The sequence below is a fragment of the Lingula anatina genome, chromosome 1 (assembly GCF_051362555.1).
Source record: "Lingula anatina isolate TDL-2025a chromosome 1, LinAna3.0, whole genome shotgun sequence".
Lineage (NCBI taxonomy): Eukaryota > Metazoa > Brachiopoda > Lingulata > Lingulida > Lingulidae > Lingula > Lingula anatina.
The window spans coordinates 65,085,999-65,103,023 of record NC_141767.1 but is presented as its reverse complement, the minus strand read 5'-3'; the positions used below and the strand labels follow the sequence as shown (position 1 = coordinate 65,103,023).

General features: G+C 37.4%; 2 protein-coding genes and 1 long non-coding RNA gene across 3 annotated transcripts in view; 1 reads left to right on the top strand and 2 right to left on the bottom strand.

The window, feature by feature from the left end:
* The window catches only part of LOC106158270 (cubilin-like), a 33,620-nt gene that overhangs the window by 6,971 nt on the left and 9,624 nt on the right, over positions 1-17,025 (bottom strand). The window lies entirely within an intron of this gene.
* Positions 4,821-9,294, bottom strand: LOC147764885 (uncharacterized). Its single transcript, XR_015332155.1, has 3 exons — positions 8,375-9,294; positions 7,519-7,631; positions 4,821-5,047 (listed from the first exon to the last, which is right to left on the bottom strand). It is a non-coding gene; the product is annotated as an uncharacterized LOC147764885 (long non-coding RNA).
* Positions 11,746-15,268, top strand: LOC106158267 (inositol oxygenase-like). Its single transcript, XM_087000802.1, has 7 exons — positions 11,746-11,750; positions 12,649-12,790; positions 13,029-13,106; positions 13,463-13,572; positions 13,870-13,937; positions 14,242-14,407; positions 14,884-15,268. Exons 1-7 carry the CDS (start codon positions 11,746-11,748, stop codon positions 14,972-14,974), a joined length of 660 nt encoding a protein of 219 aa, XP_086856928.1. The 3' UTR covers positions 14,975-15,268.

Here is a 17,025-nt window from a genome sequence, read left to right as displayed (position 1 = left end):
TGGCAACATGTCCAAAGAAGCTCAAATCAATGCCAACTACAATGAGCAATACTCCCGAAAAAACAACATCAAGATCTACGGAGTGAAAGAGGAGAAAAATGAAGACATGGTCGGCAAGGTGTCCAAACTGCTACAGACGGAAACGGGTGTACGGGTGACCAGTGAAGAGATCGTTGCCGTTCACAGGATACCTGGAAAGCGAGGACAGGAAAGACCAATATTACTGAAAGTTAAGAACACTGATGTGAAAGCACGGATTATGAAAAAGCGTGCAGTACTCAGGAAATCGGGAAAGAATATGAAACTTTCAGACGATGTAACCAAACGTAACATTGAGCTTTTACACAGACTAAATGAGAGTCAGCTAATAGAACAAGCGTGGTACTTTAACGGGAGCGTCTATGGCAAACCAAAAAACACTGATGACAAAATAAAATTCGACATATTTGACATTATTGACGAAAAAATAAAAAAGAAAAACTATAAATAAAATGCAAAAGACTTATTATAAACTGTACAGGTACATCTTTCTGTCTGATGATGGCATATAATCAGGACTAAACTGATTATGACGACTTTTGTGTGTAATGTTGTAAGTGAAGCGTTGCATGTGTTTCTGTATATTTATTCATTTTATTTCTTATCCACTCTACCAAGCCAGTTCTCATTCGACTGCTTGGTTGTTGCTATATGCTATGCACATCCGCTACCTTTTCCCCCTTTTTTTCCCCTGACTATGAACTCTAGTTTTCCAAAATATAACCTAAGAGGACTGAGGGGAGGGCATGGCTGGGGACGGGGGTACTTGATGATCATTCACATGAATGGGGATTAGTCTAGGTCAGTGGAGGGTCGCAATTGGCCATTTTTATTGTGTTATACATAAGCTATCGTCTGGATCATGCAAACTGACACCCGTCACACTTCACCTGATATCAAAAGTGACTCTGCTCCTAGTAACTATCATCATGCTTGAGATCATCCTACTATCTGGAGATATCCACCCCAACCCAGGGCCGTACTCGATCCCCCTTACCATACTTTTCTCAAACATAAGGAGTCTTAGCGCGGACGCTGATGAACGCTTCGAGAGCCTTAAAATAAGAATTAAAAATGCTAAAGCTGACGTAGTTGGGCTTTGCGAAGCAGGAAATATCTGTAGGATAGATCGGATTGAAGAGTATAATATTGAAGGCTTTCAAGTACCCGTATTTTCTAATAAAGGCCGAGGGCTTATCTTGTATATGTGCGATGATATAATGTATAAAGAACGAACTGATCTTCAATTAGATGGGTTGGACTGCCTATGGGTGGAGCTGCGAGTGAAGCATAAAACTCTTCTTTACGGTGTATTCTACAGATCTCCTAATCAATCAGCCCAACAGAGGAACATTTTCATGTCTCTTCTATCCGAATGCCTTGAGAAAACAAGACGCTCTCGGCATGATGGAATCATAATAAATGGCGATTTTAATGCTCATAACAGACAATGGTTTCTGGAGGGAGGTGATGACGTGTCAGGTCGAATGTTAAGCGACATATTTTGCGAACATGGCCTTGACCAGTTAATAAATGAGCCAACCCGAATTCAAGGAAGCTCAGTCTCATGCATTGACCTGACTGTGACTGACATTCCCGGCCTGGTACTAAGATCTTCTGTGGAAGCACCGATTGGACGCACAGACCATGCTACATTAGTGACCTCCATAGACATAACTCTCTGTAAGCATTCGCCTTACTATAGAACTATATGGAAGTACGACCATGCAAACCCTGAAGGACTAAAAACCGAAATAACCCAGTTCGACTGGGACAGCATGTTTAAACTCGAGTCCGATGTCCACCTGCTGACTAAAAAATTTATCGATACGCTTATGTCCATATTTGAAAAACATATCCCAAGAAAGCATAGTAAAGTACGTGGAAATGAGAACCCATGGTACAATGACAAAATTACACATGAATTAAATAGAAAGAGAAAATTGTACCAACGTGTAAAGCTGAACCCGTCGCAAGTAAACATCGCCAGCTATGTTGCCCAAAGTAACCTGGTGAAGCAGCTAATATCTGAAACTAAAGACTCTTATTATAAAAGTCTAATCGAAGCACTTGAAGCTAAAACAGATAGTAAGAAACACTATTGGCCAACACTGAAAAAACTTCTGGGTAATAAATTCAATCGGTCAATACCGGTGATTGGAAATGTAAATACCGGTAATGTTGCTAATTCTGACGAAGAAAAAGCTGAGGTCTTCCTAAATCACTTTGGCAAAAGCTACCATTCTGATAATCTAACCTGTGATACAAATATCACTTTCCCACAAAGAACAGATGTTATTTTAACCGATCTCGACACAACACCCGAAGAAATAAGCTGTATAATAAATAGCCTGGACTCATCCAAGGCTAACGGACCAGACGGTATAACAGTAAGAATGTTAAAATTATGCAGTGTATCCATTGCTTATCCGCTATGCACCCTCTTTAACTTGATACTACAAACGGGCGTCTTTCCAGACATATGGAAAGAGGCATATATATGCCCAGTGCACAAGAAAGGCAGCAAAACTGACGTAGAAAACTATAGACCTATCTCATTGTTAAGCGTTATATCTAAGGTCCTAGAGCGGATCATATATACGAGAATGATTAGGCATGTTATGGACAATAAACTTCTCTATGACAGACAATCGGGTTTCCTGAGTGGACACAGCACAGAATATCAATTGCTATCGATTGATAATCTGATTAGGGACAATTTCAGAAATGGTCTTGACACTAGAGGTATTTTCCTCGATTTTGCTGCTGCATTTGACAGCGTACCTCACAGTCTCTTATTGCTGAAACTTATATCCTATGGTTTTAGAGGTAAACTGCACTTTCTCTTGGCCTCTTATCTGAACAATAGGAAAATCAGAGTGCGCATAAACGGTACCCTTTCAAAGGTCTCCGAGACAAACTTCATCAATACCAGTGTTCCGCAAGGAAGTATACTCGGCCCGCTTCTATTTCTTCTGTATATAAACGACCTACCTGATGGTCTTATCTCGCACTGCTTCATATATGCTGATGATACTTCGATTTTTCTCCCGTCTATCCCGGACAACAAGAGAGCTCATGACATTCTCCAGTCTGATATCTCATACCTTGAAGCATGGTCAGTGAAGTGGAAATTATTTTTTAAACCAAAAAAGTGCAATGAAGTGATTTTTACTACGAAAAAAGAAAACGTAGAAAAGTACAGCCCACTTATTCTATGCAACACGGCTATAACACAGAAAAAATACCACAAACACCTTGGGTTTATTCTTGATCATAAACTTGACTGTTCCGAGCATATTACATATACTTTAAGCAAGGCCCAAAGTGCACTAAATCCTTTAAAATCGCTTTCTAAAACTCTACGATCTAAGCATCTTAACATACTTTACAATGCGTACATTTCTCCTTTGCTTGATTATTGCGATGTTCTCTATAGCACCGCGTCTCTACATAACCTCTCAAAGCTATCCTCCCTCCAGTATCAAGCTGGCCTTAATATACTGGGGGCCCTTCCTGGCTCAAATCGCTGTAAAGTACTGAAACAGCTGAACTGGGTTTCACTAGAGGAACGTCGAAGAAACCACGCGAAAAAAATCATGTTCAATATCCACAATCATCTAGCACCTTCCTATGTTTCTACCTATTTCATCCCGTTTAGAAATAAATCCATGCTACCTCTACGGACAACATCTAAAAGAGACTACATAATTCCCTCTAAATTCACATACAAAGGTCCTGAACACTTTTTGATGACAAGCTGGGATGAACTAAACACCACTCAAAAAAATCTTCCTTCTGCATCCTCCCTTAAGCATAACCTTAGAAATGAAACCTTCCCAGCAACAATGTCCACCACCCATCTGAAGCTTCCGAGACAAAATGAAAAAATCCTAAATAAGGCCCGAGTCGATTTGTTATTTAGAGCCCAACTATATGACCACAACTGGACAGCTATGGCTTCTCCCAACTGTTTATGTGGGAAACCCGAAACCATCCGACATTTTTTCTTTCAATGCCCACTGAAAGAGAGGAAATATCGTGATCTCTACGAATCTGTTGAAGATATACTTGGTGTAACTTATGCATATTTCAGAACCCAACTAGATAAGATATCCCTCTTCCTACATGGCCATAAAACACTAACATCTGGACAAAACGACAAGATTTTCGAAATAGTGTCAGATTTCTTAATCAAAAATGTCTGAATCTTCTTCCATTTCTGTTCTGGCGCCTACCACTCTCTCCTGATGGCCCATTGCCCCCCCCCCCTCATAATTACCTTTCCCCCCATGCCCTGTCCCTCATTCCCCTCTAATGCCACTCATGTCCTCGTCACCGTCTTTTTCTTGAATATTATTATTATTATTATTATTATTATTATTATTATTATTAAATTTCAAAGGTGAGCATATAATGCCTAGGCGAATTGCCACCTTTATTTATACTGTATCAATATTTAACCCTCTTGAGAATAAAGATGTTTAAAAAAAAAAAACCTCGTCCTGATGCCGTTTTCCGGAAAGCAGCTGTCTATGTACGCCCCCCCCCCCCCCCCCCACACACACACACACACAAATGGACATTTCTGACACACTGAAACATCTTAACCTTTCACGGCTCAGAGGCAAAGTTCAGAACTAAAAATGCAGTCCAGTCGCCGCTTAGATTTGCTAAATTGGCGCCCTAAAACTACACAAGATTACTCTGCAATCTGGTCGTCGGATGACGTGTTTGAGACTGTATAAACTAGTCCGGGTGTAAATGCAGCTTTCGACTCACCTCGATTATAGGCCAAAACGTTAAGTTGTACGCCTTTCATGTGGGTCACAAATCTTATCCGCACCCCGCCGTCTATGTATTGATAATACCGTGGGTTTGTGTTGCCACAGAACCTGTCCCGTCTACGGTTCGAATTGCTCTGGACGATATCCACGTATGCCAAAGTACATTTTTCGATCCATTCATGTCGAAATGTTCCACTAAACGATATATGGAGCACTAGTATCTGAAACAGAAAAGTGAGAGACCCAAAGTCTAAAAGGAAACGAACAAAACATCCTCCGCGCCATGAGCAACTGACATTATACACCCAAACCCAATATACATGTACTTGTGCGCGAAACTGGCTCCGAGAGAGAAAATAGCTTCTGTTTGAGATGTCAGGTGGTTCTTTCTGACGTCTGCTCGAGCTAAATATTAGATGAGGTGAGTTACAAGTGTAAATAAATCCATCAAATCCTCAGTGACGGTGTAGGCGAAGTCAATGATTTTGTCGTAATAAAAAATTTCACTCAAATACAGAAATTAAAGTCAAAGACAGAAAAAATGTCAAACAAGACTATAAAAAGGAAAAAAAAAAATCGCCAACTAGCGCTGTGAGCACAGTGCCAAATACATTGATACCGGACGGTACATCATCATTTCAGAAAAGTGCGGAAATAAGAGCTGAGATTAAAAAAATATCGATCTCGTAAAAAGAAAAATGAGGGTGACGCATATCTGGAAAGGGAAAGAAAACGAGTTCAAAATACTATGTACCTTCCGCCTCCTTAAATGACCGTGAAAGACAAACGAAACACGCGAAGACTAAATCACAAAAACGTAGACTTCACCAAAGGAAAGAAGAGCTCCTAGCTGCTATAGAAGTTGCCGAGGCAAGTCCACAGTAATCACCACCGGAGAGACAATTATAGAACTACAGTCACATGTAAATGCCATGAAAAAGAGAGAGAATGCTATACGGCAACGATTTAGCCATTGTAGGAAACGAAATTTGGAATCACCTGAATTTCCCACAAAGCCCAAAATTAAGACAGAACGCACCATACAGCAGGCTATGGACCCAAGCTAACACTGTGCAGAAGCAATTACTTATATGTCTCCTCCATCCCAGTGTACCACAAACTTTCATACTCCCATTTATAACAAGAAAGAAGGCAACAAAAAATATCGATTGTTCAAGATTTGGTCAAACAAGGCCGCTTTTATTATATCACCCCACTACCCTAATCATTTTAGCAAAAATGACAATGTAGCAAATTGTTGCCTGTATTGAATGTATTATAACAACGAAAAGGTTCTGGAGTCTTCAATCATTTATTCATCACTCACTTTTCATACAATTTTACCCATATTTATACTCTAATTCTCCGTAATGATCACGCGTGTAATTATGTTCTTAATACTAGGTAACGTATGTTCCCTAGAAAAATTGACAAAATGTTTCATTTTGTTCAAGTACTTGGTGCAAGAGAAAACAATGTTTTCTTTTGCTGACCGAAAAATATATAGTGATTCCATGATAGTTTGACATTTCAGATATAACATTTGGAGGCACGAGGGGGAAAATAATTTATTAAATGCTTATTTTACTGTCGGTAGGGTGTATTTTCCCCGTTTTTTTTTTTAATATTCAGTGACGAGCAAACTAAACTCGCTAAAAAACAATTAACTGCTCTATACAGAAGATTTTCATAATTTTTTACAACGTTATACTTGTAGGCGATAAATTAAAGAATAAAACCTGTGATGATTGAATTTTCAAAGTGATTAAAACGTTTCCACAGCTAGACGTTTTGCATTTGTGACAGTAACGTATGTTCCTTTTTGGGGTTAGATGATGAATTATTTTTTATTATTCGTGGTTCCAGGAAAGTGAAACTTTAATACAAACTTCTTCATGTGGGACCCTAAAATAATCAAACATATTTTTAGGAACACGTCTGTGACATCATTTGCACCTCTATATTGGGTTCGGGTGTATAGTGTGTGTACGTATGTCTGTGTGTGTGTGTGTGGGGGGGGGGGGGGGGGGGTGGAGAGAGAGAGAGAAACATGCAACTTCAGTGTATTTAGGAAGTAACTTATAAATTATTCACTTTGATACAATGACAATTCACTTAATATTTCGCATTGCATTTGACAAACAAAACAACTTCCCTAGTAATTTTGTGGTGCTCAATGAAAAAGAAACGGTCCAGAAAGCCAATCGTTGGAATTTAGTATTTCGTATTTAATCTGCAATCTCTTAGAAAGGTGTGATTGAGATTGTTCTCGGTCACTTTTTCGTTATAGTATACGTCCCGGCCTAACTGATGTTTGTTTTCTGGATAGAATATAGCGTGTTATGCATTACTGCATAATGTAATCTGCAAGGAGAACAGTGGGGAAAATGAAATCAAAATCCGTTTTGATGGAAGATCCTCAGACTGTTTTAGAGCTTTAACAATGCCATCAAAACAATGCTGAAAATCAGCAAGAAAGTTTAACAATTTTTACATGACATCTTTGTCAACCCTGCTTGAGTTAATGTTATCGTGTTAACGATGGTGCATCATTAGGCATGTACTTAACATCTGGAAAACAAAAATTCATGATGGTAAATATAATACTTGGCCCACCACTGAAAAGTATCGCCGAACTAAGTTGCTCTTTGTTTGAAATTCCTTGTGCTGTAGCTTTAATGAATGACTTTACCTGTCCCGGTTGTTTCGTTGTTTCCCACGTGCATGCTGAACTGTCATTTCTGGCACTGGTGTAGCCTACGCTGGCATGTGGCACCACTAATCCTGACCCTACCACACATGTATCTGAAATATTTCACGTAGAACGTAATTCTTTCCCTTTTTCTTCTGTTTTCGGAAGGAGAGCAAGAAAACGATAGCAAACGATGGGAAAACTCCAATAAAACTAATTTACCCTGGCCTCTTTCAATGATTTGTCCAACAAATGGTATGGTTCCAATATCGGCTGCACGTTTTACAACCTTTTGAAACAGTGCATTTACGACATTTACGGGTTTCCAAAACTGGCTAACTGAAAATTTTCTATGTAGGTGACACCAAGCTAGTTCTTATTCTTAAGGTTTCACACGTTTTCTGATAACTTAAATGTAAAACAGTGTCAGGATGGGAACGTCGAAAATAATCTGTGAAAAAAGGCTCTTTTAACTCACTAGTTACAGAAATGTTAACAGAAAAACTCGTACATGATGGCTCCAGTGTATTTTACCCATGTGCACGTAACTGAAATTGTGTTTTATGGAGCACCACTTACACCACTACATATGAACTCTGTTGACTACATTAATTAGATTATTCGCCTGGCATTTTAAAAGCCACTTTGGTTTGAAAACCCGAAAATTGGACAAAAAGAAGTCTGTGCACAATTCAGTTTCTGACAGGGATGACAGGGATGTGTCCTACAGTACTAGTGCCTGCATGAGATTTAGTCCAAATACTTGCAGAGGACATTAGGTCTTATTTCTGTCAATGAGGAACTTCATGTATTCAAGGAGAGAGAGAGAGAGAGAGAGAGAGAGAATTCAACTTACCTATAACATATTGCCCCAAACAAAAGTCAACCACGCCAAAAACCTGAAGCAAAAGAAGTTTCAAACATGTCGAATTCATGTTTTCCGTATATTCGCAACGACTGCGCTGTTAAACAGACCTCTGTGTTTGGTATCTGGTTCTCGTTTATAGTTGCTATAAAAAGAAAACGAAGTCAGTGTTTGCGAAAGACGTATAATTAAGCATAATGACTACACGCAGTTTCAAGCACATAGTTCCAACTCCAGGAACTTGAGCCGGATGTGATTGTGAAGCTTACGCATTGGCCAGCAAAATCTCATATAATGTGAGAAACAAACTGTCACTTTTTAGCTTTTTATTACTGACATAAATAATTTTAAAAAGAAAGCAAAGTTAACCTTTATGTGTTTTGAAGGGCAAACGTTTTAAAACAAGTTTCAAGCGTAAACATGCCAACTTGCACATAAATTCACAATGATTTCACTTTCATATTTAAAAACGTTTTTCTTCTAAAACCGGATGTGAGACAATTCCAGGCGTTTAAGTTAAAACGTAAAAAAATCTATGTTGGCAGCAGAGACCACTGATATGAATCGGGTAAAAAAACAACTGATCCCTACTATTTGTAAGGAAACAAAAATACATATCGACTTTTACACAGACATCCGCGTGTAAATGAACGCTTCATTAATAGTAGTGCTGAATGACAACAGGCACTTTGCAGAAAAAAATCTCATGTTTACGTTTGACGACTTAACTTTCAAATGACCTCTCTACTACCATTGGCGGATTTAGAAGGGGGGGGAGGTCAGGAGGGTCTTGACCACCCCCCTTCGGTTTCTGAAAAATATATCACAAATATATCAATTTTCTCCTCTTGAAATTAGAATTTTGACTAGCTAAATCATAGTTCTAAATCGTGCCAAAGGGCATTTTTTCTCTCCAAAACACCATTTTTATCTGGGCCGTTCAGCAGGCCCCAAACCCCACACCAAGGGGGTAATGGTCGGCTTCGAAATAACCCTGGATCCGCCCCTGTACTACGTTTGCATATGTAAACTTGTTTTCAGTGCATATGGAACAAAATTTTCAAGCATGTCGAATTCATGTTTTCCTTAGCATTTTGGAAAAAGACCCAGCCCAGTTAAAACGCTCTCAACATTTCACTGATCATAGCTCAACATCTGTAGAGTAATGTTTAATGATGTTCAGTGAAGGTGTTTTAAAACGCCCTCACAATTCCACACAACATTTGTTGGAATGGAAACACGCTCGGTTGTCACCATGATAGGAATAGTAAACGAGACACATCCATTGATTAAGAAATTTGTTAATTAATAAAGTCTGTTTGTCTGTTAGGAACATTTTCCAAAAAGTTATGGATCGAGGGATTTTGATGATTTTTTTCAGAACTGGTCGTAAATGGGCCATAGTTGGATGGTGATTAGTGAATCAATAAAATAGATGATCAATTAGGCCCCTACACGTAGTTTATCAATAATTCAATCAATTAATTAGTGATTTTATTAATACATAATTTAATAAATTATGAGAAATTAATGAGAATTTCATTTATAAGTTAATTCATAATAAATCAATAGTAATGGGAATTAAGTTACCAATTAAATCATTAACTAATAAATAAATGGCTCATAGTAATGAGAAGTGAGTTGCACATAAATTCACAATTATTTCATTTTCATTTTCATATTTAAAAACGTTTTTCTTCTTAAACCGGATGTGAGACAATTCCAGGCTTTCAAGTTAAAACGCAAAAAAATCTATGTTGGCAGCAGAGACCACTGATATGAATCGGGTAAAAAAACAACTGATCCCTACTATTTGTAAGGAAACAAAAATACATATCAACTTTTACACAGATATCCGCGTGTAAATGAACGCTTATTAATATTAAGTAGTGCTGAATGACAACAGGCACTTTGCAGAAAAAATCTCATGTTTACGTTTGACGACTTAACTTTGAAATGACCTCTCTACTACCGGTGGCGGATTTAGAAGGGAGGGTCCTGACCACCCCCCTTCGGTTTTTGAAAAATATATCACAAATATATTAATTTTTTCCCTCTTCAAATTAGAATTTTGACTAGCTAAATCACAGTTCTAAACCGTGCCAAAAGGCATTTTTTGCTCTCCAAAACACCAATTTTTGTCGGGGCCGTTCAGCAGGCCCCAAACCCCACACCAAGGGGGCAATGGTCGGATTCGAAATATCCCTGGATCCGCCCCTGTATATATATATATATATATATATATATATATATATATATATATATATATATAAACTCTTGTTGATTTTTATTCAGAAAACCTCAAAACGCACATACCTTTTACTCGCAACGAAGGTTTTGACACCCGTTCCTTCAACATTCATAAAACAAGCAGGTATACCACGCTCCGATAAAGACTGGACTTGATCTTGCATGATTGAATTTCACTGCGTAACTATTAAACAAATCATAGGTTGTTGACGACCAAGATTAAACTGAAATAGGAAGGGGAGGAGATGAAAAATTATACTTTTACCATAGCAAAACTGCCATAGTATCATGTCCGTCGTACAAAGATTTTAATGTCTGAATCTGTTTGTCCTTCAAATCAAAGTCAATATGTGTACATTCTTTAGAAAAGCGCAAAGCTTCACAAAAATCAGGGGTAATGGAAAAATCACTATTGACAGCCATCTTTATGAACGGAACACTTGAGTGAAAAGGCTCAGAAATGTATGGATTTGATGCATATTCCTACACCTATCACATCCGAGGTTAGTATGGAGCTCGCGGAGTCGGTCGATTATGTATAGCTATGACCAAATCTTGTTTCAATCAACAACGCCGTCTTTAGTCACGTTTGCACGACCTATATCCTGCAACAGTCGTTCACTTTTCCGTTCATCTTTGAAATTTTACAAATCCCATTAGATTTTTTTTAATGTGTTGGTAGTGCGTCCTGGTACATGTACACAGCAAGCTTCCACCATTTTACATTTGTACGTGCTTGAAGGATAAACGTTACCGGTTCAATTCAGTACAAAATCTACCAGTCATATCTGTCAGCAATGCAACATCAACAGTTATTAGTACAATTGAAACCTTCCTCGATAAAATCAGTTGCCTCTTCATGATGTTCTCTTGGAAGATATGTGAATAATATGCTCATCCAGGTAAGCAAATGAGTCTCTGCAATCTACTACTACATATAAAGAAAACAAAATCACGCCTATCTAGCAGATCCGGTAAGAATGTAATGGTGGGAGCTAAGCGAATTTGGATTTACTAAAATTGCTGTATAATATTTCAGACTCCATGTTACATAATTGACCCATCAGACAAATATAGATCAGATCACAAGGGAGAGGAACAGTTCAGAAACTATGAGGTAAAGGCATATTCACTTGTCCAAAAAGGATGGGAAATTTTTCACAGTTACATTGTACATTATAACGCAACCGATTAAATGGATATAATGAACGAGAATAAAAAGACACAAACAGAAATGGTTCAATAAATCACAAGAAAAATATTAGCTATAACAAATAAACATTTTTTTAAAATTTTTAAAAACGCAGAGATATATATTTCTCTCTTTCGTGTAATAATGACAAATATGTAAGGGTGTGCTTTTGTTTGTCATGTTTCCGAGATCCACCATTCTTTGTTATAGCTAATATTTTTCTTGTCCAGGGGGGTGAATTTATTGACCGTGTCAGGAAAACGTACAGTGAAATCCATTCGAAGCAGTGCGTTGAAAGTGTGATAAACAAGGTCAGTTTCATGCAAGAATAATTAAATAGTTTTATTTTCAGTGAGATAAATGAACAAAATGCCTGTTTCAAACATTTTATGGGACAGATATTCAGGCCTTTATTCTGTTAAGTCTAGGTTTAAGCATTATTAATTTACCATTGCCAAAAGTCAAACAACGCCTGAATTTCACAATCAGTCAGTAACATATTTGGATATTTATGAAATAAAAACATTTCCCTGTGAAATACGCCAATGTTTAACACTTTCATACAGAAAACTCCCAAATAGATCCATAAAATTTATCATAATTTATTTATTTTCAAAATGGCGACAGCTTAGATGTTTGTTTAATAGTACCTGCAACACGGAAATTCATACGGGTTTGCCAGAAAGTTCATGAATCATGATTAACTACAATTTTAAAACGAATTGTGTTACTCTTTTGGTCATCAGTTTGTTGTTTGTTTCTTATTTCTCGTCTCCCTTTCTCAAGTGAAAACTACTTTGTAATCTCCTTCGAGAATTTTCAGCAGACATCTAAACATTGAACGGAGGCAACTGGTTGAGATTTTGTTTCAGGTTGAATACTGGGCCAAGTTTGACCACATGGAAATGACCATCTTGCAGGCCGTGGAGGCACTTTATGCCCTTGTGGATGAAAGTGACCCTGATGTAAGATGTATTTCAAAACTGTATCAGGTGTCGTATCTTGTGACATTCACAGGCATCTTTTCGTATAGAGATTTTGTATACATTTCATTGTTTTTTTTTTTTTAATCTTAGTTGTCCTTTTTTAAAAGTGGCAATTAATGCACAGGCGTTTATTTGTTCATTCTGTTATTTAAAGGTTAAATTTTTGAATATTACAATATGCAATGTGTATGGGTTTTAGAAAACTATCCTTTTTTAGTTTGGGCTTCCAAATGCTATCCATGCCTTCCAAACAGCTGAGCGTATCCGCCACGCACATCCAGATCTTGACTGGTTTCATCTCATTAATACATGATCTTGGCAAGGTGATGGCCCACAGGTGATACACATTATGATGTCTACATAATATATTTAAGATTATCTTTGAAAGTGAGTTATCACTAATGCCAAGTTACAGGTGCAAATGTTTCACTCATAATTCAAATATGCTGTCATAAGCTGTTTGCTCCCATGAGCTAATGCATGTTTATTATGTGGGTTTACATACTCTAACAAAGTAAATCTAAAAGAACAGTTGTATTTTAAATAAAATTTATGTGATTTAGATTTAGGGGTAATTAAATTACATAAGTCACATAGTGTCATTTTTTGAACGATTGAAAAATATGGCACAGTAAAATTCTTTCTTTTTAGTGTTTTGTTGTTGGTGACACCTTCCCAGTTGGCCGTGCATTTAGTGATAAAATAGTGTTTGGTCGGGACAGCTTTGAAAACAACCCTGATATCAACAATCCTCTATACAAGTAAGTTTCTATAAAATTTACTCTTATAAGACAGGTAAAGAATTAATTTTTAGAGAACTTTCAGGCATGATTCGTATTGGGGGATAAAATGTAGGGGGAGGGGTTGGAAAGGTTGGATCAAGTAATAAAAACGGTTAAAATAATGCTATATTTGTTGTTTGGGTGTACTATATTTCATTTAATCATGGTATATTGTTATTTTGGCATTTTGCTCCCCGAGGTTGAAGCGAATATTTAAAACGTATCGAAATTTACTCTTAAAGTCGCATGCTTTTATTATCTTGTTTTGTTGATCAGCACCAAGTTGGGCATGTATGCAGAAAACTGTGGCTTAGACAAAGTGCTAATGTCATGGGGACATGATGGTGGGTGCATATGTTGACTTCACAAATTCAGATTTTGTCATTCATGGTATTTAATCTATCTTCAAAAAAAAAAAAAAAAAAAAAAAAAAAAAGAAAAAAAAAGGTAGCAAGAAGGGGATGTCACTTGTAATGGATAAGGTATTTACTAGTAGGTTTTATTCTTTTTATAATTTTCTTTGATATTTCTTGGTTATACGTTTAGTGCGGTGGACTTCATGTTGAAGTTAGATTACTTAGCGCTAGATTTCTTTCATAACTTTTCCCAACAATTTTCACCGACGAACCACGACGTGGATTGTTTCAGAATACATGTACCGTGTCCTCTTGAACCATGAGAAGTGCTCTCTGCCACAGGAGGCATTGTACATGGTGCGGTTCCATTCCTTCTACCCCTGGCACACAGGCAAGGACTATAACTACCTGTGTAATGAACAGGACATGAAGATGACCCCATGGATAACAGAGTTCAAGTAATCAACTTCACAAATCTCAGAATTAAAAAAAAAGTTGACAGCCAAATTTTAAATCCATTTTACATGCCATGTGGAAAACAATAGCAGTTACCTTAAACATCCAAAGACTGCAAACAGCAATAAGCTGAAAATGTTCGTTGACAGTTCTGTTATCATTTGATTACGCTGAATCCTGAGAACGGCATTTTCGTTATAACTTGTGGCAATTTTTCCTGTTCTCTTACGGAGAAAGTGTTACGATTTATTTTAGACATTCCTTAAAATAAAGAACATGGCACATGTAGAACATGGCACCGAACACTAATATTTTCGTTGCTTTAAGTTTTATCATTTATATGTATCACATGCAATCTTGTTTTAAAATCAAAAATATTATCATTTATACTCCCTCGTGTACCAAGATTTTAGTTAAAATGAACAGTGTTGTAATGTTTTAAAGACATGTATATAATGGCCATAATTTTATATTTCAGTAAATTTGACTTGTATTCCAAGAGTGAAGTCATCCCAGACATCGAATCCTTGATCCCATACTTGATTTTTGTCTTACAACATATGAATTAGCATCTGTGCTATATTTTTTCAATCATTTAAAGTTAAAATTTCAATATCATTCGCAATAATTATCGTTGGAACACCTTACTATTATAAAATTAATATGTGAAAAAAAAGCTCCGTAACATTTAAATGATACATAATGCTTTATTTCACTGGACTTGTGAAGATTTTTTTGTCTATAGCTACTTATATTTGTCTGATCTTACCATCCAATATTTCATCTGCTTGCAGTCAGACTTCATCAGGGAATGAGGTTGTGACAGGTATGACAACCTGTCACTCCCTCTGGTGTGCTATTTGGTCAGATACTAGGATGCCTCTGCTATTTGGTCAGATCCCCCCCCCCCCCCCCCCCCCCTTTGCCTGCCCCTCCCTTAGGAGTGGTAGGTAGAGGTTGGGTAGCTCAGTCCCATTATTCCGATTCAACTTGGCCCCATGTAAGCGGATGTTAATTGCTTCAAGAACTTTCCGGTGTAGATCTCGTGGATCTCTTTCCAAGATTTTTATGTCCTCTGTAGTTGTTGATGTTATACAATGCCCTGTCTGTTCCTGGTGTTGGCTGAGGGCAGATTTTTTATCATGTTTTTTGATGGATTTTTGATGTTCAGCGATGTTAAGGAACGTCCTGTCTCTCCGATGTATTTCTCTCCACACACCTGACACTCACACTGGTATACAACTCCACACTGTTCTCCAGGGTCTATTTTGTCCTTTGGGGATACTAGGATGCCTCTTAATGTCTGTCCTGCCTTATGGTGTAATTGGCAGGCAAGGGGGGGGGAGGGGGGTATCTGACCAAATAGCACACCAGAGGGAGTGACAGGTTGTCATACCTGTCACAACCTCATTCCCTGATGAAGTCTGACTGCAAGCAGATGAAATATTGGATGGTAAGATCAGACAAATATAAGTAGCTATAGACAAAATAATCTTCACAAGTCTATTACAATAACATAGCTAATGAAACTGTTCTACATTATTTCACTGAATTTATACAGTAGAAGCATCATCAAAAATGGTCTGCAGCAAATTTGGAACTATTTAGTCAGAGTATGTGATGTTACAATCAATATCATTAAGTTTCAACAAAAGAACGCGGAATAGTTATGACTGTATGTGCAGTTTAGGGCATTTTCATTTTCAGTGTAATTTTTCCATGCAACATGTGTTGATACTCTATGAAAGTGTGATTCAGGAATTCTTTTCAACAGCTTTATAACTAACAATCAATACACGTTTTATACTGCTAATCACGATGTTCCCAAAGCAAACACTTGAATATATTTTAGAATAAATAAACGCTAATCCATAAATATATGTGTTGCGTTTCTAACTGTTATGGGCAATACAAACAAAAGTTTGATTAAAAATATATGAAAATTCACGGACTGTGACTCGAATGAAGGGTTGCAAAAAACTTTCCCAAAAGCGTGTATAGGGAAGACAGTCTGAAAAATAAAATTCCTGTATTGAGTTTAATACGTGTCATCAAAAAACATATTCCGTCACCTTGTTAATTTCCATTCTACATACATGTAAGCCCTATGTATCCCATTTTGTGTGTAAGTGGACACACTGTATTCTTAAATCTGCTAGTTTCACAGTTCAATCAATTTTTGCTCACTGATTTAAGAGAAGCACGCCAGAATGTTACCGTCTTTCACATCTTCGTCCAGAGAACCCAATCAAACATCGGCATTGATACTTTGAACCTATACCATTGTAACATGTTCCACCATTTAAACACGGATTAACCCTGCAGGTGTCTCCTAAAATACATTTTTATAAATGTACATATGCAAATAAGTAAAACAATATAAAGCTGGTCATAATTTACTGCTATGTGCACGATTATGAGCCACGTAATTTACTATAATACTTCACTCTATCTTTACGGCAAGCACATGCCAACTGATGTGTTCATATGCACTGTACATGCAGTATTTACCGCAAAGGGGGGGGGGGGGGGGGGGTAGGGCACTCTGCTGTTAGGCCTTTTCACTTCGAGCGGTATACTTTACTGGACCAGTCGACTTTGTCACCTGCCAACGGGTAAT